The sequence below is a fragment of the Haliaeetus leucocephalus genome, unplaced genomic scaffold (assembly GCF_000737465.1).
Source record: "Haliaeetus leucocephalus isolate CR32 unplaced genomic scaffold, Haliaeetus_leucocephalus-4.0 Scaffold730, whole genome shotgun sequence".
Classification (NCBI taxonomy): domain Eukaryota; kingdom Metazoa; phylum Chordata; class Aves; order Accipitriformes; family Accipitridae; genus Haliaeetus; species Haliaeetus leucocephalus.
Window position 1 is genome coordinate 1,961,684 of NW_010973166.1, and position 22,900 is coordinate 1,984,583.

The 22,900-nt window shown below is 42.7% G+C and overlaps 1 protein-coding gene across 2 annotated transcripts in view; it reads left to right on the plus strand.

Annotated features, from left to right (window-relative positions):
• RFWD2 (ring finger and WD repeat domain 2, E3 ubiquitin protein ligase) overlaps positions 1-22,900 on the plus strand; it is a 121,837-nt gene that overhangs the window by 83,516 nt on the left and 15,421 nt on the right. For both annotated transcript variants that reach the window (XM_010580646.1, XM_010580647.1), the window contains exons 14-16: positions 588-705; positions 4,563-4,687; positions 5,810-5,970. In XM_010580646.1, coding sequence (XP_010578948.1) covers positions 588-705; positions 4,563-4,687; positions 5,810-5,970 — 404 coding nt within the window. The remainder of the gene's footprint in view (positions 1-587; positions 706-4,562; positions 4,688-5,809; positions 5,971-22,900) is intronic.

Below are 22,900 nucleotides of genomic sequence, written 5' to 3' on the forward strand. Positions count from 1 at the left end.
CTCTCTTGATTGGTAATAAAGTCAAAGGAAAAAAGCAAAAAAACCCCAAAGTATGGAGGTTATCCATTTAGAGTAAGCATGGGATTTAATCCCCATTTTCCATGATCCAAATTAAGTAGCAGACAGACTGAGTTTTTAGCCTCGAGTTCTCTAACAGTTTTCCAAGAGGTAACAGCTTGAAGAAGGAGAAGGGGTGCAGGGAATTAGAAATGGCAATTGGAGTGGCCAGGCAGGGAGCCAAGAAGGCAGGCAGGAGAGGCGAGAGTCCTTTTAGCTGCTGGCTTGCACACGGGCCAAATGTGTTTTGTGGGAGGACGTGTGTATGTGCATGCACATGTGGATGCACCTTTTTCCCTCGCTGTCTCTTTGAAAGGCTGCTTGGACCCTTCTGGATGAATTTTGGGGGCTGTTTTAAGAAGCCTGCTTAAACGTTCCTTTGCTATGGCGCAGACTGGTTTTATCCTAGATGAGGCTTTAAGTGAGATGTGGAAGCTGCAGGCAGGACTTTTATTGTGAGCAGACTATTAGAGGTCTCGTGCATCCTTCCCAACTGATTGAATTTTGCCCCTTTTCTTTCTCGTCTCCAGATCACTGTGTTCACTACTATGATCTTCGCAACACTAAGCAGCCAATCATGGTGTTCAAAGGGCATCGCAAGGCAGTCTCCTACGCAAAATTTGTGAGTGGGGAAGAAATAGTCTCTGCGTAAGTATTGCCTTTTATGTAGGCTAAAAACTTTGTAGCCCTTGCTTTCTGGCACTCTTCAGGGCTGTCGTGCAAGTTCACCTGCGTGGGTGGGTGTGCTTGCTAGCTGCTGTGCTTTTGGGAAGCAGATAGTTGCTTTTTTCTAAGACAGAAATTCATTCCTGGTGTCACTTGGCTCTGCTCTGTCCTGTGGAGCTAAAATGCTTAAGAGGAATACAAAGACAACTAGAAGCTGCTCCCCGACCACAAGCCCCGACTTTGGGAAGCTGCAGGTGTGTGCTGAGGATGCTCCTGACCAGGAGCTGTAGAGAAGGCTGCTGGCAGAGCCCTGAGGATAGTAATGTGCAGTAAAACACAGCTGATTAGTGACAGAAGTGATCAAATGGTACTGCTATGTCTGAAGAGGAGGTTTAGCCGCAGCCTGAAAGCAACTCTAGTAGGACTGACTGATCTGTTCTCTGGTAATTTATTAATCTGCTCTGTGAAGGCCCTTTTTAGGATCATACTTGAGTTAAAAAGTAGACAAGGAGAAGTTGTGTTTTGTGGTCCTAATGGCGTGCAGCTTTTCAGCCAGGGTAGACCATAAGGTCTGCTGTGGAGGCCCTGAAGAATAATATTGTACAGCTTCTGTTCAGTTATGTGGCCAGATGTGTCTGCCCCAAAGCCAGATGTGGCTGCCTCAGTTCTAGGTGGGTTTTCAATCATGTGGGAATGAGTGTGTCTGTCAGATCACATAGGGAAAGGTTTGAATGACTGGCTACAAGCTTCTTCAATAAACCAGAGGTGAGCCCCTCTTACATGGTGGGGAAAATGCAAGCAACCTTGGGGGGCTGCAGGGGGAATCTCTGATCTCAACACACTTGTGCGTAACAGCCAAGGGCAGCAGGGATGGATCATAGGGGTAGATCTAGTCCCAGAAAGTTTGCCTGCTGCCTTGTACCAAGCCAGTGATTATCCAGCTTGGCTCTGTCCCATGGTTTCACACAGTTTGCTCTAGAAGCCTGGAGCCAAAGCAGAGCATTTTAAGGTGTATTCAGGCTGCTGCTGAGTTACTCTGAGCTGAGCTGTGTGATGGAAGATTCCCTGGTGGCTTCTGGTACTGTTTATATTTAATCAGCTCCTCTGTTCTTATTTCCATCAACAATATAAGTCTATAAGGGTGAAAATTCATACCTAGAACACAGTGAAAATTAAATGTAATGCTTTGAACAAGATCTGGGTAAGAAGGAAGTGTTTAATAAAAGCAGGAGGAGGCTGGGAATGTTTTACAGCTATGCCCAAGTGAGGCATCATCTATGGGATGTTTCAGGACAGAATGGCCCTGTCCTGCTTGAGCCAACCATCTGAGAAAGCTTATCCCACAGTCCTGGGAGGAATATCGATAGAGCTGTCCGACTTGGACAGGTGACAACAGGGTGAGGGGACTAACTGGAGGGTTCACCTATCTTTTTCTACGTGAACAGAAAGAAATGTTGGAGAGAACGGATTATTTTTCATGTCTTTTGCAAATTGAGGAGAGGAGACAGCAATAGTGATTCCCAAAAATCAAGCACTGATTCCTTTTAAGAAAAAATTATACGTATATTCGGGTTCTCTAGATTTCTAGCTGAAGCTGTTTTATAGATTGCATTGATTTACTTTGCCTTGTAGAGCTAGGTTTTGACCTCAAGAGTGTTCAGAAATGCCTGGTATTTAGCACAACACATTGATTGCAGTGCTGATTTACAGAGAGACATATTTAACAGAGCAGCCCATCCATGATATTTTTTTGGAAAGGGTATGAAACCAGAAGAGCAGTGTAACACCAGCAGGATCAATAGCCTTTTCCTCTCCTTGCGGTCCAGTGGCGGATAACTGTGTTCTTTTATGGCATGCTTATCCTAAGCAGTGCAAACATGGCTAGAGCTTGATGGAAACTTGTTACCAGTAAAAGCATTCCATTTGTAATAGACTTTAAGTGTTTTTATTTTAATGAAGATAGCTAGAATGTATGCTATTAAAATATAGAGGTTAAGTGCCTATATAGATGAGGTCTTCTTGATGGGTTAGCTAATAGCAGAAGCTGTCACAGGAATCTGACAGCTTGTAGACCAGGGATTAGTCTATTGCTGCTTTACCCTGCCTTCAGAAAAGTTTAGTTTCCAGGCAACTCTCAAGCTTTTAAAAGCAACGTTTTAAAAATACAGCTGCCATAATAGCACAGAAAGCACCTCCCTGTACTTGTGGGCCAAAACAGCAGTAGTGTGTACCTTTTTGCCCTTTCTATAAGCTATGCTGCTACAGTGATGGTAATGACAAGAGAGTGAAAGGGGGAGTGAGCAGCAGTGTAGGGCAGAGATGGATGTGGAACAAGCATCAGGCAAAGAAGCTGAATACTCTGGCTTAGGCCCCCCTGGTCAAGACCTGGGATGAGGAATGCACTCCTGCTTAAGTCACAGTATTACAAAGTTCATACCTGCATTCTCATCTGACCTCATACTATTATTGCAAGTGACTAACGAATCTTGCTGCAGCTCCTTTGTCATTCCAGCTGTCATTGAGGACTGAGATAAGGTTTTTGCAGTATAGCATGAGGTGCATCTCTCCTCTTTTGTGCTGTATTTTTAGGTAAATGTGACATTGGTGCAGGGCTAATGTCTTATGTCGTTGGTAATATTTGATGGATATCGGGTGGGGCTGTTTTCCCTCCAACTCTAAATATTCAGAAAGCAGCAAGGTTGGGTGATATGACCTGTGTGAGGGGAGCGTTGCCTGCCTCCCCTCCCTCACACCCAGGAGGCTGACAGGTCCTGCTCCCAATCTCTCTCAGATTTAAGATCAGAATAGCACTACCCCTTTCCTCAAGGGTGGCTTCACAGGGCTCCGGTCCCATCACATCACTGTTTGTTCCCTTACTGTGGAGCATATCGCCATATGTCACTAAGTGCCAGAATATCAGAGCGTGGTGACTGCTAAAGAATAACGCCTGTGAAGTAAGAGAGGCTTGTGTCCCCTCAGGTTTGGGGGAAGAAATTAATCCTATATCTTCTGGAAACCTCGGATCTTCCTGTTTCAGTTGAGCTCTGCCAGGCAGAGGAGACTACTTCCACCTCCTTTCTTTTGTCAAAGGGAAAATGTTTGCTCACAGTAAATAGAAAAACATTTTGAAGACAGGTATGTTTGCATGTGGGGGAACAATGGAAAACATCAGTTTTGATTTAATCCCAACAGAGTTTGTATATTTTTAAAAGTAATATTTAGCTTTGCTGCCAAGGTGAAAAAAATGGAAGTTTGAGATCTGTATCCATGCAGTCTCAATTACGAGAAAACCACATCAATTTAATGCTAATAGCAACTCTGAGTCCCCATAGGTTTCTATATGCTGCTGCTTGGTTTTGGGCAGGAGGAGGAGAACATGCTTTCAGGGCAGCTGGAGAGGGAGGAGACTGCTTCCTACCCAAGTCCTGTAAAGGCATGAATGAGATTTGCACTGGCACAAAGAAGGGAACAGATTTTGTCCATGCTGTAGAGGTTTAAAAAAATAAAAATTATTCAGTGTGTCGAGGATCTGGAGGAGGCAGCGATGGCCCAAAGGCTGCATAGTGTGGTGGAGGACTCTGCAATTGATAGGAGAAAGGGAGAGTAATACCTCGGGGAAGTTTTTTCATGGATATATAATGCGTTTTGATAGGCTTCTAAAATAACGTGATACTTTTCCGAGCTCAAGCTGAGTTGCTTATGATCGAAAGTGGGATAAACCTCCTGGAGCGCACTAAGACTTCCTACATTTACATTGCAAGTAGGGTGTTAAGGAGCAAGGTTGCAAACGAGGAGTTCCTGTCATATGGCAGCAGGGTAACTTTAGGTATTGTTTTCAGGTCAACAGACAGTCAGCTGAAGCTGTGGAATGTAGGGAAGCCTCACTGCTTGCGCTCCTTCAAGGGTCACATCAACGAGAAGAATTTTGTAGGGCTTGCATCCAACGGAGACTACATTGCCTGTGGTGAGTAGAGCAGCCATCCTGACAAATGCTAATGGGACTCCTCGGAGCTGGTGACTCCAGTTGCAAAGCACACCAGCAGTTGTGCTACGTAGCTGCATGGGCTTTTTAATAGAGGATTATTCTGAACTTCCACCCTCCTTCCCTTCCCAGGGAATGGCGTAAGGAGCCCTGACCTAAGGGGGTCTGTAGCTGGTTTCCTCCTTGTTTCCAGTGAGTTTTTTGTATATGATGATTCAGACTTGCTGTCACCAAAAATCAGCTACTAATGTAGTTGTTGTTGATATGACTTACGTCTTTGGAGTTCATCAACTGACACATCCTCCCACATCTTTCTAAGGAAGGGCAGTAGCCTGGACCACATGAGGGTCCTGTACTCGTCACTTAGCACAGCATTCTGCATGGCAAGCAATAACGCCCTCATTGTGAACAGCTTTGGATGAAAAGACTGAATCATCCTGAAGCAGTTACCCCTTTGGCTGTTTTTGTCCTTTCACTGCTTCAGTTGGACTGTTAAATCTCTGTAAATCCACAGGTCTTGGTGGGAAAGCAGTGACAGGCTGATAGCTGTGGGATGAGCAGGACAGCTGTGCCAGCACTGAAGGGAGGACCTTAGGTTGTGTATTCTCTGATCTCTGTACAGCTTGCAAGGCAGAAATTGGGATGGATTTCTAAATAAAGCCTGCACACTGTGTAGTCTCTCTTACTTAAACCTCCACAGACCAAACTGTCATACTTGATTACAGCAAGCAAAACTGTGACAGTGCTACCTGCCTTAGAGCTGTAATGCTGAGCAGGCTGGGTGTAGTGGTGTTTCATGTGGTAGCATAGATGCTCTGCTCAAAATGCTCTGCCCTAAGGAAGTTACAGGGGACAGTTGGGATCCTGTATGTTTTGCAAGTGCGCTGCATACTGCAGTTGTCTTGTAATAAAACCTGGTCCTATTATTAAGCATCGTGAAAGTTTGGTGTGGAGCACTGCCAGTTGCCAAGGCACCATGAGCATGATGATAACTACAAGGAGGAAATGTCTGGTCTCGTCTTAAACTATGAAAGTGCTAAGAAGCCTTATTTCTGTTCCTGCTACCAGAACCTAATCTTGTATATTTATTTTTTTTATTTCTAGGAAGTGAAAATAATTCCCTTTACCTGTACTATAAGGGCCTCTCAAAGACACTGCTGACATTCAAGTTTGATACAGTCAAAAGTGTCCTGGACAAGGACCGGAAAGAAGATGACACAAATGAGTTTGTGAGTGCTGTATGCTGGAGGGCACTACCAGATGGGGTAAGCTTTCTGCTCAGGCACCCAGCCGGGTGCAAAAGGAATGCCTCCTGCTTTCTCACGAAATAGCGCTGCTGAGGGTTTGACTGCACTTGGTATTTTCCCATTTATGGGTATTGCAGATCGGCATGAGAATGTGAAGATCTGCAGGGTAACTGAAATGCTGGGGGAGAGGGACTGCTGTTCTCTTAACTCTTCCACCTGGGTGTTTGAATTTCTTTGCTTGGCATCTGAAATCCCAAAAGCAGCATTGTATTTCTGGCACTTACTTTTTTTTTTGTGGGTGCACTAGTGGGGGGTTTTGTTGCTTTAATGAAGGCACCTGCAGATACTCACTGTGGAGCCTTATCTCAATGTTACTGTGTCTATATGGGCTCGCTCATTGAAATACAGCCCTGTGTTTAGATGAGTAGATATGTGAAGGAGGCGAGCACAGGCTGCAGTCATCTCAGTGACTGTTCCAGTGACACTTAATTCATATACGTAGCATGTGTGTTAATGCTGCAGGCAGACCTGATGCAGCTTTTGTGAGAGTGGCCTTTCGGCACAGGGCTGCTCTGGAGAACAAAACGCTACTTTTAAATTCAGAGTGCTCTTGAAAACCTTGCATAAAAAATACTTGAGCAAGTAACTCTCTTGTATGTACAAGGGTTTGCAGATCAGATACTTAATGGGCTTGTTGGGAGGGGGAGGAAAGGAGCTCATCCTAAATACAGTCTTCCAAGTAGCTAAAGTAGAACGTTGCCTAATTGATGTCCTGAGATGTCGCATTCACAAAGACAGTGTTTTGGAAGGGTAACGTCTACCAATCTGTTTCTGTATGAAGAAACTGCCCCCACAACCATGATTCAGTTGTCACTGGCATAAACTCACTTCAGATAGACGCTTCTGTATCAAAACAAAAATAAACCCAAGTGTCTGAAACTGCACTTTAGATTTAAAAGTAAAAAGTGGGCTGTTGTGGTTTGAACAGTGGCCATGAGACTCAGTGAGGTCGGATCACCAACTTCTTTTGGGCTGGGGATTTAGGAGGATTTGGTATACACAGATGTCATGTCTCAGATGAAGAGTGGCTGTTGGAAGTTGCGTAATTTTTCTTTCTGCTGGATAAAAACATGCTGTGGGAACCTGTGTGTCCAGAAACACCCTTACCTGAATTGTCTTCCCTGCAATGTTTCTGTGTTGGGTTGTCCTGCCCACTAACCTCCTAGGCAGCTTTTCTACAGGCAACAGACTAACAGTGATGTCTCACCCTGGTGTTGTTTCTGTTGCCATCCACTCCTTATCAGTCTTTTCTCTGATTAATGTGCTTTATTCTGATAGTCCTTCTGCTTAAGTGACTGAGAAACTTGAGCAGTCACCAAGGGCTGTCAAGCAATTCTTCATAACCACTATGAAAAATATTGTACAAAGATGTAATAGTTAAATCAGGCCCATCAAGATTGCACCAAATAACATTCAGGCTTCACTCCATTAAGCAGCATTCAGAATCCATTGCTATTCTGATCATTTTTTTTTCCATCGTTGCTCTGCTTTTCCCTGGGCTTCTTCTAAATTAGCCTGTTTCTCCCATGGCAGCACAGTACCTGGCTCTTTTTTGTAAAGAAAGCAGCAAAAAGCTGCCTGTGATCTGAGAGCCACTGGCTGAGTGGTTTTCTTCCGTGTTTTACCTCTGCCTGTGGTGCATGCCATCCTGCTTTACATACCAAGCAAGCAGCCTCACTTGCTTTTGCCAAGAGGCCTTAATGCTTCCTTGCACCATATCTCCAGTCCCCTCGAGACAAGAAGTACTCTTCATCGATGCAGCCGCACATTTCTCTTGCCTCTTGTACCAGCGCAGCGGTCTTCTCCAACCTAATTGAGGCTTTGCTCATGTTCTTAGGAAATTAAATTACTGCACAGCCAAAGGTCACTTATGTCCACAAAGTCTTGCTCGAACGATGAAACTCTTCTATTCTCCATTTTGATAACATTTCTTAAATTTGGCATAAGATTTTTTCAAATGAGCTTCATATATACAGGCTTCCAAAAGCTGGTGTGTTTTTTAATGATGCTCAGGTGAACTAGAGAAGGCCTTTGCCTTGCAGTGCTGTCAGCATCTGTGGGAATTGGGGAACCCACAGCCTATTTCTGGCTTAATTGCAGACTTTGATTCTGGGTGAGTCACTCTGCCTTAGTTTCCTAATTAGAAGACTTACCACACCTACCTTTCACCACTGGTGGTGATCACGACTGCTCTGCTGAAGGGTGTGTGTATTGAAGCAGCTCCAGCCTAGCAGCCGTGCAGAGCCCAGCGTGGGCTGGGAAACCTGCCCCAGAGCTGCAGGGAGCACGACGAGTAAGCTTTATACTGCTGTGGCCATGCTGTTCTCCATGACTTGCTGGGCTGGTTCAAAGCCATCTTGCTTGTCTCCATGCCGTGGTCACTGTGCAGAAGCTTCAGTTTGCTACCTGGAGTGTTTCTGAGGGGGGAGATGCAGGCACTGTGTGCCAGCCTTTCCCCAGGGCTCCCCAGTGGGCAGACTCTCCTTGGTTTCCCTATAGTGTTGCTCTCAAGGATTGTTCTTTAATTAACCTTTCAAGATGAGATGAGTAAGTTTCAGATCTGTCAGTTATCTTGGGAAGCATGAGTACATGTACTCCTTCACTTCATGCACTTAAGTGCAAAATCTTGGATCCTAATTAAAACTTAACTAAAACTTTCAGATGAAATGTCATTGATTCTTTCTTAAATCTATTTTTATGTAATTCAAGCTTTTACTTCCTCCTGAGCCAAAGTCAAGCTGTGCCAGCAGCCCTTGCCAGAACCCTCCCCCCCCCGCATTGGTTTTCTTTTCCTTACAAAGATGCAGGGACCTTTTTGCTAGAGCTGTCACCTTTCCAACCGCAGAGGTCCAGCCAGCGCCTTCTTTCCACCTGTGTCAAAGCCGTAATGAGGGAGAGAAATTGTTCTCTATAAGTGCTTATTAGCATTTTGTATCAGGCTTACTCACTTTTCAACTCTTAGGTAATGTTTAGAAATAAGCACTAGCTTGTAGGCTAATAGTTATGTTAGACTCTTGGGGAAAAAAAAAACCAAGCAAACAAAAAACCTCAGCAGGTACATCAGGAAGCAAACCTTCGCTCTGCTTCTTTCAGTGCTGTGTTTTACACAAAGGTAAATATGCTGTCTGATATTTTTTTTAATAGCACTTATTTATAGTTTGTGGGAAAAACCTTTTCTCACTTCTTATTTTACTCTAAAAATTGATCAATATCTAACAGTAGAGAAAGCTTCAGGACACTTTGGGCCTAAGTGATCTGATAAACATGTTAGACACATGCTTTTCAGAACCTTCCCTGAACCAAATACTTTTATTTCCCAAGTCAAGGATTTTATAATATACCTGTGCCATCCTTTGTTTCTGGTACCTTGGCAGGATTTAGCCACCTTGATTTGAAATGTGAATCTGGTCTTGAGGTTGGAAAATGCATTTTTCTATTTCGTTAGCATGTAAGCAGACAATGCTCTTGCATATAGGGATGCTCTTGCGTAGGGAAAAGAAATGATAGTAGTGGTAGTAGCTCACTGCAGCTAGGTGAGTAGAGATGTTTCATCTGTCTTGGGAGGGTCACTGCAGTTATGTCTAGGTACGTGGACAGTAACTGGAGGAGACTGATCGTACTTTGTTTTCCCTTATGTCCTATGTGATGTTTTCCCCTTCCCTTAAGGGGACACCTTTCATTTGGATGTGCTTTGCCATATTGCAGAGTTCGAGGCGTGCCTCATACAGCTGTGTTAAATAATTGCATCTCAAGTAGCCCCTTTCCCAGTCACGGTTAGTGTTTCTCAGAAAGAAGCTGTCAAAAGAGAAACCAAGGCTGAACACGCTCCCAGGACAGCAAAAAGGTATTACTGCTGAACACAGAAGCAATTTGATTATGTAGATTAAGCATGGCTCAATCTATCATAATCACTGTAAAGAAGCCATTTAATTTTGTACCTGTTTGCATGAGTATTCATTACTGCTGATAAGCAGGTTAGCTGGAGAAAGATTTCTCAAGCAGAAATATTGAGGCTTTGATACCAGTGAGGAGATGCAGGTAAGAGTGGGAGAATGCCATGCAAATTAGCTTAGGTAAAGCTTTATGTACATATATTTTTTGTACATATATTTTTTTTCTTTTAGAGGGGTAAAGAAGGTAAATCCATTGAGAACAGTGTTGCAGACTTTAACCAAGTCATCTCGCTGCTGTGAGCGGGTGAGTGGTGGTACATGCTGGATGGATGCAGAGGTCTCCTGGCACTTGGGAGGAAGGCTCTCAGAGCTCCGGCGTGGCAGAGCTGTGAAAGCATCTCCTCTGCCTGACGGGGGAGAGCAGAAACCCATGCATGTGTTTTCTCACCTAGTTGTCACTCTTCAAAAGTCATTTTAATTTAGGGGAGTCTCGAAACAATCATCTAGCCATGAGTGAGAGAAGCAGGCTCTGGGACTTCAGGCTTCAGGTTGCCTTTAGGCACTGTTGTATGTTGGAAGTATCTTCATAATTAGTCTTGCATCTCTGAACTTCTCTTTGTTCATCTAAGAGGATGGAAATATTCCTTTCAAATAGGTTTTTGTTGGATCTTTTCAGACAACGGCTTTTCTTCTGTTTATTTGTCCTTTCCCCTGAACATCCAGCGTTGTTTCTTAATGATGTCTGGCTTAAATTCTTTAAATAGAAACCTATAACTGTACCACAATAAGCTGGTCAATAGGGCTGTAATCTTGTTCACTGATGAAAAGTAGCCATCCTTTGTTTCCCAGTAGCCTAATAAATGGTACAGAACATACACAGGAGCTAGTCAGGGACTCTGATAATTTACAATCAGCAAATTGGCTCCCTTCACTGGAATTAATTTAGCCAATACAAATTATTTCGGGAAGTGATTCATTGCCATTCTAAAGCGCTAATTAATTTGGATGACTTATGAACATTAAAAATGAAACCTCCTTTGTCATTCCCAAATAACCAAATGCTTATTCAGTGTCATTCTTAAGTAACTTGTATCAACTGTAACTATATCTCTTGTAACTTGAAATATGAATTCCAGTGGGATTTTGGGGGGGAAACAAGTGTAAGACTTGATATTTTTTTGTTCTGCTTTGCTGCTGAAATTTTAAAGTCTCAAAATTGCTGAGAATTTTGACTTCCAGCTTCAACTCAGTGTTGTTTTATTTTTGCAGCATCCTCAACTAGTTGATCAGATGTCAGTTAAAATATACATAGGTAATAATGTAAAGCTTATGAGATAAATGCCTGCCTGGACTGATCAGATCCAAGCCATCCCTTGCCTGCCTCTGACACCAGCTATGGCACAGGTAGCAGCATGAGTAGCTCCAACTGCAGTATTTTCAAGGAGGGTACCTGCTGTTTTCTGACTCGTCCTTTCTTTCCTAGACCAGGGCTGGCCCATAGCATTTGTGTGCAGCATCTTCCAAAATGGTATTCTTGCAGGTTATTCTCCGGTGCGGTACCACACTACTGCTTCATCCTGGAAACACAGTGGTCTTCATCTCTCTTGTGATGAAATGCGTAGCAGTTGATGGGAAGCTGAGAATGATCAGTTTTTAAAAAAGCAAGATGTGACTTTGATCGGGTTTATTCTACTGGTTTTTCTTCCCCTCCTGAAAATCTTCAAAGATGGTCCTCCCTCCTGTGGAAGCTAAGCCCTGTAGCATGTGTGCTGTGAAGCTCACAGCTGTCAGTGATGGCTTCCCACTCCTCTTGACATGCCCTCTGCTCTCTGGTCATTGGCAATGCTTTAAAGAAGTTTTCTTGGACTTTTTTCACTTTGCTGCTTCACACTTTCCTTAGGTAGTAAATATATTTTCTTTTTCTTCCATCCTACCCTTTTCATGTCTATTGCTCCCTTACTCATTTGAAAATCTCAAATCTTCGTTTAAAACAAGTGGAACCCAGAATATCAAAAGATCCATCATACATCATATATGCTTGATTCTCACCCCCCAAAATTTGCATATTACTTATGTACACCAACACACACTGTATATATTGTTTGATATGCTGCTTGAAAACTATTTTCATATGCAGAATAATTTCTACCTTGCTGATAAAAGATGTTACAAGTTCAATATATATACTCCTTTGTGCTGAACGTGCTCATATACTTTCATACCCGTATCTTTTCAAATGCTCATTTTGGGCTCTACTTTTTCTGTGGCTAAGGAGAATTAATTAAAAAATATTGAGGTGTCTGATGATAATATTTTATTCCCCATCACAGCCCTTGGACTCCAATTGCAGGGAAGTTTCGGGGGGGGGAATCATACTCTTATTATTTAAACAGTTTGTGCATTATACTGAAATCCCAGTATGTTGACACTTCAGTCCATGTGAAAGACCATCTTAATAATGTGATTATGCAAATGACAGGCTTTAGGAGGCAGTGTTTAGTTTTGAGTCTTCTGAAGAAGAATATTGGTAAATGTTCTTTCCTTATTGTCTTCTCCCCAGTTGCAGGACACCCTCTGAGCTTCTTCACAGTGAGGGCAGCCACTTGCTGGACCACACCACTGCCACAGTCAAGTGTGGGCAGGGGTGAAAGGAGCAGGAGATTCCCTGATAACCCCAACCTGTGTCTGCTGTGATCCATCTTTCTAGTGCATTGGGGGGGGGGGAAGTGTATTGCACCATTTATTTTGCTGTTTCAGGGCACAAGCGGGTGGCTGGTACATCAGCGCCTATGTTAACTCTTCTTTTCTAGATGCAGAGCAGCTGGCTGTGCCACCGATGCGAACAGAGGGGATGAGTCTGTTGCTTTTGTTCAGCTCTGGAAGTTCAGGTCCCCTGTGGTACTGCAGCGCTCTGATATCATTCTAGCTTCTATTTTAAGAATAGCTCCTCCAAGAAATGTAGGTGGCTCGGGTTTTTAGTGTTTGTTGGGTTTAAGTTTACATTTGCAAACTCAGTTTCTCTCTCTCTCCTTCTGCAAGGTGAGGCATTTATTTTTTTTTTCCTGCATAATCGCAGAAAATTACCAAGGGGTTGATGGGTTTTTTTTGAAGTGAAAGCAGATCAAAGTTGCACATTTTTCTTGAATGAAGGCAGCATTTACTCTTTCAGACTTTTACAGCTGATATTTGCTTAGCAATGTGTTTCTTCTAGCGCCAAGAGAAGCAGACAGCATGCTGTAGGTAGGACCGAGGTCCTCCTTATTAGAGTCATCATCTCTTTCCTAGAGGAAGGGAATGACAGAACTCTGAGTGCTGTTGACATTACAGTTCCCGTAGCTGATCCCAGTGGTACAGCTGTAGAGAAAATGGATTGGAGTTCATTGCTGGTGCAAGCAGAGGTCTGAGCAGGCTCTTGTTGTTTCCTAGGCTTTAAAAAATAAGAGCATCCCAATGCAATCACAAATTGTATTGCAATGATACACACTGTGAACTGGGGGCGCAAAGAAGTCTCTCTGCAGCTGTCATTAAACTTGTAAGTGGATGTTTCTCTCCTGTTGGGACTCTGCTGCTTTAGTAACCATCAGTTCTTTATTCAAGTATGAGTTTTATAATAGATGAACCCAAGTCAGGAATTCACCTGGAACCTGGACTTCATTCCTGATTCTATCCCCAGCTCCCTACTGAACCGTAATGTTACAAGGTATGAGGTGAAGTGCAGCAGTATGTATCGTGTGGCCCTTTGTATAAGTTATGTCCCAAACAATGCAACGTAATAGAAAACTATTTGTATTAGGGTGGTACTGAGGGTCACCTTTATATTATATATCGGGGTGGAAAGAGAAAAGAGCAGATTTGTATTCAGAGAGCATTTGCTTTTAGAATTAAATAATAGGACAACTGTTTTCCCTTCCCACCCAACCTCTGCAGTGCTGCTGTTGGGCCACTTGGTCTGAATGCTGATGCATATCCTTCTGGGTTCTAGAGATGCTGATTAAATAGTTGATTAGCCTGTTGTAAGGTTTGGGGGTTTGTTTTGGGGGGGCTTTTTTTTTTCCCCCAAGTGATGCCTGGAAACCTGCTTATTGTGAGTTGTAAGCTCATCTCTTCCCATGCTTGTTCTTAGTGTTACGCCTTTGTCTCGCAGGCATTTCACCCTCTATTGCCCTAGGGATTAAAGGTGGCAGGCATGCTCTCTCTCTTCCCCCACAACTCTTAGCCTTTCAGTAGGAAAGTTCATCCCTAGTATTTTCTGGGGGGTTTTGTAATGTATATTATGTATAGTGTCCTGGAGCAGAGCACCCTGACAGCAGTAAGTCATTGCAGGAGCCAGGCAGGTTTTGTAGGTACTGAGCCAGAATCTGTTGCCTGATCTCAAGCTCTAGCCAAAGCTGGTCTCCTCCGAGTCAGAGCATTTCCTATGTGAGCAGCCTTTGCTATCCTTTCCACTGCTAGGTTTGTGCTGGCTTTTTTTTTTAACCCAAATTGCCATCTATTTGCTGAAGTCTCTGGTTGGCACAAAGTGCCAGTAAGACAAGGTGTGAATGCTCGGAGTTAATCCCAGTAAGTTGGGCAGTATTCAGTGTTCTGTGAAGCAGATGAAGGGGGTCATTTAAGATAGGACGTACAGGGGTAAAGCTGCATTTCCCAATACTTAGTCAGTGCTAAAGGAGGACTCTAGTTTCAGACCAGCAAGAGCAAAGTGAGAGAGAGTGAAGTAGGTTCTGAAAAGCCATTGGCATTGGGCTAACCACTGCCTTTGAAGTCAGCTTCAGTGCAGCAGCAGAATTCCCATACTGAGGGTGTTTGAAACCCTCGCTGCTGGTGGTCTGCTGCTGCTGCTGTTTGAAGGTGGCTTTATAACCTCATTCCCTCTAACAAGTGACAGTGCTTCAATTATAGTCAAAGCAACCTCACAATATTGTCTTCCCCCCGCCCCCATTTTTCAGTGCATCTACTGATGACAAGTTCTGCCAGGCCACCACCATTCAGTAGTCGCAGCTCATGAGCTGCGTCAACCTTTCACTCTAGCACTCCTAATTAAGCAATTTTAATGGCAGGATTTAATGTTTTACAGAGTCTAAATGAAGTGGAAAAAATATGAACTGATTTTTTTTTTCTTTCCGGCACAAGATTTTGATCAGATAATTTAACCTCTGGGTGAAATGGAAGTAGAAGCATTTATGCACAGGTAGTTTTCTCTGCAAAAGCTTTCCTTTATGTAGGTCTGTGCATTAATATAGTTACTGCTTGGCTTTGGGCAACTCTTCTAAAGGTTTTTATACACTTTCTGCCCTTCTGCTCTCAGTAACAAAACCCCAAAGCTTTTTGAAACCTAGTAACTTGTGACCAGCTTAATGCCAATTGCATTGCATGTTAGTAAAGCAAGAATTAAGGCTCTTATGACACTCCTTGTAAAAACACCTGCTCAGACTGGTTTTCCAACAGCAACACAGATTTGTGTCCTTTTAACCTATTTAAATAAGACTTAGTTTCCTTCTGGTGCTGTTCTGATCTAACTCCAGCTAATGCTAGATCAGCTAGCTATGTGCACGGAGTGAAAATGGTTGCTCCTTGAAAACAATCTCATGTCTGAATTGAAACTACCTGGATATATATTTAGGATATGTAATTATTTCATACAGGATACACACAGAATTATAATAATCGGTCCTTTCTAAGGACGAGAAAGCCGGTATGGCAGGAAAGTTATGTTTAGTAATTTAATGAATACCTTTTATACAGAAATGATACCGTTAAATGTGGGGTTGTACAGCTGAATGGAGTTGCGTTCACCCTTGTGTGGGGTGTTCTGAATTCTGCAAGGGAAGCACTGCTTCAAACAATTATGTCTCTTATATGTTATTGTGTATCATAATTGCTTCCAAAACTTATCTGGTTGCTAAAGCTGGAGAGAAGTGAGCTGTTTGGTGCAGTACTGGATTTTCTAGTATTACTTTAGTATGCCTGAAATGAATATTAAGTTAAGCAGAGAGGTATAGCTGGGGCAGCCTGGGGAGCTGGCAGATGAGACAGTGCATTGTTTCCCATTTACTTACAGTAATGAGAGATACTGGAGGGAAGATAAGCAATATTACATATACTGGGAAGAAAGATTGGTTCAGATCCATTAAATAAAAAAGTTCCTTTTACCTGTAATCTGCAGATAGCGCATAAATTAACTGCAGCAGGAGGAGGAGAAGCTGCATCCCTCCTCCCTACCCATGCTGGCAGAGGCTCAGCATCGCTAGCCAAGTCTCCCAGTGTAAATCAGGCATACGTGATTTTTTCTTCCTAGTTTCTAGGTTGATCAGTTGAGACTTCTTTGCCTTTTTTTCCAAGAAAGGCCTTCTACAAAGCAGACTGCTCTGGCCAAGTTTCTTCTGACCACCAAAGGCAAGCTGGTCTAGTCTGGGCAGTGTGTGCTTGGGGGATGTCTTGACTCATTTAAGGTGAAATATCCTTGATTAAAATAGGAGGTTAACAGTGCTTCTGTGTGTGCCTTGCTTCACAACTTGCACATTAGCACCAGCATTTGAAAAGTTAAATTTGGGCCAGCAGGAGTAAAAAAAAAAGGAGAGAAAATGAGCTGGAAGTGAAATACAAATGTCCTTATTTAGTACAAAAGGATTCATCTCGCTGTCAGCTTTCTGTTTTCGTTAGGTTCATGCTTGGCTTCACAGTGCAAAAGAAGAAATTTAAATTGTTGGGAAATGCATGAAAATCTGAAGTAAAACAGGAGTTAGTAGCTTGTGAAACTTTTCTTCTAGTGTTATAGCAGGCAGCAGCCTGCACTGGGAGCTTGGGAGTTTTCTTTGTTTCAAAACTTAAGAATATATATATTTACCTTGCCAAAAGTAAACAAAGATCTAAACTGTGAAAAATCACTCTGCTGATGCTCAAATGTTTGTATAAGAAAAATACCGCTTTAGAGATTTCTTTTAGGTAAATGTTTGGCTAGATGTGTGGTTGCAGGGTGAAGGGACACAATTTGGCCGCTGCTTTCCCGGTGTGTCCTTGAATGCAAACTCAGACCCTCTCCATGTTTCTTGGCCATCCTCTGCAGCCATGCCTTTTCTTCCCATCATAAAGCTCCTTGGTTTTCCCCTGAGAGCAGAGCTGTCTGAGCATGGAAGTGGGGACAAGGACAGTCTCCTCCTTGTAAGCCCACCACAATCACTGAATCTTTGGCTTTTGCTATTCATTGTGAACCTGGGAATTACCTATTCTGCAGTGGGAAGGGGAGCTGTGAGAACTCTTTTTTGTACAGATTTTTGAAGTTCTTGTTGTTTTCCTTTGTGAGCAGGTTTGAGGTGAGTTTATGATGCAGACAAGTGTATTCTCGGCCAGGCTGGGGCTTCCGTATTAATTTCAGGTAACATATGAATGTGGAATTTGAGCCCAGCTCGCTACAAATCAAAGTTAATGAAGTAATGAATGTGATGCATGCCAAGCCCCATCATCTCTGTCTCTCCTTATCCAGACAAACGCCTGCTGTGTATGTGCTGTGTGTGTGGCTTTTTTTTTTTTCTAGAGGCCATTTCTTTATACTATCACTTATTTCTTCCTTGGAAGCAATAGCTAGGGCAGTAGATTATCATGGACTCTTCACGGGAGCTTTTCTGATGATGATTGTAATAGTACACAAGAGTTTGCTGTGACAAGAAATAAGTCGTGTGTAGTCCTGACAGAGGACAGTTATTTTTATTTTCTTACATCCACTGTATTTTGTCCTGTATTTCTCACCATCTCTGCTCTGAAACATTTGAGGCATCATCAGGCCAAGAGAAAAGCAGGGGGTACCTGCCACACGGTCCAGCTTCAGCTCTGTGGTGTCTGTTAAGGCGTGAGTCAGCAGCAGTATCTCTTCAGAAAGAATATCTAAAATCGAGGGAGAATGAAGCAGATTAGCTACAAAAAATCAAATGCCAGAAGTGTTTGTTTGTCTTCTCTCACCCTTTGTCAGCAGAGCTTGGGTTTGTATTCTAATATTTATGTAGCTGAAGGATATTATAAAATCAGAGGTACTGTGTCGCAACACAAGGGGGTTTGTTCACTCCTATAATCCCAGTAGGAAAATTACATGATTTTTTTTCTTTACATACTTGAGTCTTTTTAAACTTCCTTTTTTGCTATTAGTGTTGTTGGTGACTTAATGGATTTCTTGATTGTTGAGCTCTTCTTTTTGATACAGTATTGTTAGTCTTTGCATGCATTCAAAATGACAGGGAGCGTTAAAAACAGTCATTTCAATTTGAGATATCTAGAGATAATTTTTTTATACCCACTGTGTGAAAATAACTTGAACAGTAGCAGAATTATCCATTGTAAGAGAGATGATTTTACTTGTGAATTGGGCTTAAAGATAAAATCTGCCTACTTCCTGAGTCGTGAATTTCCTATTCATTGCTCTGTTAAGATTAATCGGGAGCAAGGCTTAATCCAGAACAAAGATGATTGAATTGTCCATAAAGAGCGATGTAGAACATTACCCAGATCTCACTTTATTGAAAGCCTTTTTTGGTCTCGCAGTGCCGAGAAATCATAAGCATATGAGAGCTGCTTGTGAGTACATCATATGAAGAAGGATGCTTTTTTCCTCATTTGTTGGCTCATTAGAAAGTAAAATGCTTTCTGATTTTTTGGAGTAAAGTTGTTAAGAGGTGTTGTATGGAATGGGTTAAATCTGTGTAGTATATTAGCTAGAAATTATTTTGGTGTGCAATAAGAAGGGCTCCACCTGCAAAAGCCTCTGATGGCTTAAAGGTTTGCTATTAATTGAGCCACTGCTGGGTTCGTGGAGTGGCCAGGATGGAAACTTAAGTACCTTAGTGCAGCTTTGTTTCCTCTTTGGGAACCCAGAGGAGGACAAGCTTAGGCTCCAGCTATCCGAGCCCATCGGGCAGTGTGTCTGGCAGAGCCACAGCGCAATCCATCGCTCCCCTTTGCGGCCGCCAGCCCCAAGTGCTCGCTGCCAGTGCAGTGATGCCAACAACAAAACTGTTTTTAAGAATTAGTATCTTTTTCTTTAATCTCCTGTTTTCCAGCGGGAAGTGTGTAGAGCCGTCAGGTTGTCCTAAATCTCAAGTTACAGTCTAGAACGGAGTAAGGGTGTCATCTGGTTTTCACCCTTTTGGAGGGCCAAGCACCGGGGGAAGCATCTAATTCAGGGATTTCCAGGCTGCAATGTGTGAGCTTGACAGCCCCTCAGTTCATTTCAGGACTCCTATCTGAGAGCGGGCTATGATCAGTAACGTTTGGGAGCTGGCAATACTTATTTCAGATGCACATACCACGTTTAAAATTTAAAAAAAAAAAGGGGGGGGAAAAAAAAGCAGCTTGATGTTTAATGGCCTTGCTGTAGGGATGCTGGCAGGCAGCATACCATTGGCAAGCTGTTCCCTGGAGTTTAGGAGTGTATTCAAGGCCAGGAGATTTAGGGACTTATTAACAGCATTGCGGCTTCAGGCTCTGCTGTTAGCTGGCAGTCACCGAGCAAGTAAGAAAGGAGCCATCAGTGCCACGTTTCAGGCCGTTGGGTGTGCATGCATGCCCCATGCAGCATCTCTTTCTTCTGGCTAGAACGATTTTGACCTTCTGAGTTAAACTTTCCCACTTAATGATATTTTCCTATTATTTGAATCCTCTTTTCTTCAGCTTATTTGCATGCATTACATCATGTTTCATTTAGGATTTGATACGGTCAGAAGTTGGGGATAAAAGACAGTGTAATAAAAGGCTGGTTTAATCATGAAATTTTGTAGGACTGGAAGCTGCTGGGACCAGTTGGGTCCAGTCGTGGGCAAAAGAAGCAGGTTTTGTCCACCGTTGCAGTCTTCCTAGAGCAAAGTGGAGGTCTCTGTCTGCTTTAGGAGAGCCAACTAAACCAGATCGTTCCCCTCCATACATGTGTATTATCCCATAACACGCCAAGACAGCTCCTGCAGCGTCCTCGGTAGCAACTTTGCTGCCCAGCTGCGATGTCCCACCACGTGGGGACAGCCCTTGGGCAGGGTTTTGTCTACAACATCCAGACCTAAGTATAATTGCTTAGAGTTAATCCAGCTTGGTAGTTTAAAGCAAGACTATAGTCATAGTTATTGGGTTTTGAATTAAAATGCCCTTTTTTTTTTTTTTTTTTTTTAAGTCCTCATTAGGTTTAGCAAACTGGCTGTAGAGGCGATTACGTTCTGGCTCGAGAGACATGCATGGGTGGAGCAGGGCTGCACGTCCTGAGGTTCCCCTTCCCTCTCAATTCTTCTTGCTGCTTCAAGAAACAGTCATTTGTGTAAAGCCAGGTTTGCAGCTTTGATTGAAAATGACTGTGCAAAACCCCATCAAAGCCATGCGTGCCCTAGAGTCATTTAAGAAAAAAAAAAATCTAAAAGGCACCTTGGAGTGTGTGAGCTCCCTGAGATGCCAAGGGCCATCGCCTGTGGTTTGCTGGTGTCCCCAGGCAGGTCCTAGTAAATCTTTGCCTGCCCAAAGAGACCCCAAAAAAAAAAAGGAAGAAAGAGAGGAAGGATGAATTGTGCTTTCTGAGGTTTGGAATGATTATTAAGTGCTGGCCTACTGCCTGATGACTGTCACTGGTTTGCAGAAGTGAGACAGATCTGGGACAGGTGGCTATAGCTGCATAGCTGGGAACTTGTGCTTTTAATTGCTAATTAAAGTTACCATTTGCATTTGGGGTTTTCCTTTTTAAAGAATGACATCATATTACATGAGAAACTGCTAGCGTTATTTATTTACAGCACAACCAAACTGGCAACTTGTACCAGCAAAGCAGCTAGAGCATCTGTATTTCACCTATTGCCTACTTTTGCTTTCCCCTCTGTTTTTTTTTTTATTACTTCTGTCCCAACAGCCCTTGTTCTTCTAGTCCTTGACTCCTCTCCCATGCAGACATACAATCCTGTAATGTTTTCCTTTTTGTCTTTATAAACAATAAGCAGGCAGTCTAATAGTGTAAGTCCAAAGTCAAGGGAGCTTTGCAGATTCAGCTTGACAACTCCTCTCTCTGAATTATTTAACAGACATAAACAAAAGAAAGCCCATCTAGAGCTTCAGGTGACTTTTTATCTCATTGTGGAGAATGCCTGTTAGGCGAGTCCCGCTAATTTTGCCCATTTAAATCTACGGAATTTAGTAGACTAGCAAACGCAGTTAGAATTCAGGGGCTACCTCCTGATATTCCTTAGGGGAGGGTAAGTTGCAAGGAGGTGAATGAGCAAGTCGAGGAGGGGGAAAGTGGAAGGTAAATGAAAGAATAGGGAATTTCCTTCTAGTAAGAGCTGTGTGCCAAGTTTGGATTTCTTTTTTTCCACTCTTGCAATCAGTGAACTTGTCTAAAGACATCTTATGTTTTTCTTCTGACTTTAATCTCAGTCCTTGGTGGGTTTTTTTTGGGTTTGGGTTTTTTTTACATCCTTTGTTTTTAAATCTAAAATGCTTTTCAACAGCTGAATGACCCAGTGATTTCTGATTTCTCAGGTGCATTTTTGTTGCTGGTATCACTCGTCCTTCTGGATTTAGTAGTGTTTTAGATGGATAGGATTAGGGAAGCAGGCAGCAGAGCACAATTGAGTCCTCTAGATGATGCAAAGTTCATTATTACCTTTTGTACAGTTCATTCTGCAGAACAAAGTAGGGAAGATGTCATGCTTTGCATTTATTGTACTAAAGCTATAAAGCTGTACTCTCATCATTCTTAATACCTAAGGCATGGCTGTCTTCTCTTCCTACTCCCTTCTCCCCCCAGATAAATACAATGGAGAAAGCATCAGTAGTAGGATATTAGAGAAGCAACCTCTCATATGTATCATCTGTACTCTGTATGGTTTTGTTTAATTAAGTTCGTCACCTTTTACATACAGTCAGACCTTATTAAAATTCAATTTACTGTACTGTCTTTTTTCATTCAAGCCATACATTTTGGTAATCAAAGCTGATATTTTGCAGTGTGGCCTTACTTTGAAAACTGACCTGGAAAAATGGCTTGTGGGCTTCAATATGCCTTCTTTTAGAGATTTCAGCATCTTTCAGTTTACAAACGAAAGAGCGCTCTCTTCCAAACAGCCTTGCAGACATGACCCAGCTGAAAGTCCAGTTCACCTCCCTTTTGCATAAGGTCATACTAAATTTACAGAGACCATGCTGACCATGAACCAGGCCAGCTCTAAACCCCTTCTTGGCTGTGAGTGAAGAGGAGATGGTGCTGCTGGCTGGGGGAGGATGCTCAGCTCAGCTGCCCCATTCTTACCTGTGTTTACCCTGTACCCACAGGAGCAGAAAACAGTAAACTTTTTTTAACACAACCCTATGACTTGAATATGTGCAGGGAGAAGATTTAAGTATAAGTGGAATTTTACCTAGTTACTACTCAAGAGTAAACTTGTGCTTGTGACATTAAATGCAGTTTTGGATATCATCAGGACCTGGTGCCTGCAGGTGTAGGCTTTAGCCATTTTTCATTGCTGATCTCAAGTTATCGACATCTCTTCACCTTCATAATTTTCCTGCATGCCCTAGCTAGTGAAAATGTTTGCCCACTGCACTCGGGGCATTTTAGAAACAGTTATTTTGAGGAGAGAAAGCTTGCTGTTTCTGAAGACTAGAGAAGGCTGCGTGGTTTGGTACAGCATGCCTGGCCTTCTCAGCATTGCAGGAGGTTTCAGGTACATAGTGCTGCGCTTGATCCTGTTATAACATTAGCTGAATTGGATGTTGAAGGAGAGCAGCAGGTTGTGAATTCTTTCAAGATTAATGGAAACTTTTGTTTTACCTTAATTAAACTTCCATTCCTTAAATCAAAATCCTCTATCCCAGATAGGTGTATGTTATAAATAGCATTAGTACAGGTATAATTTCAGGAAGCTTATACACTTGATAATGTTTGTGCCTTGATTTTTCTCTGCAAGAAACAATTGGTCCCTCCTTTTATCTCCCCAGGTCCTGGTGATTTCACTTCTGTGGCACACTTCTATGTGTTGCATAGA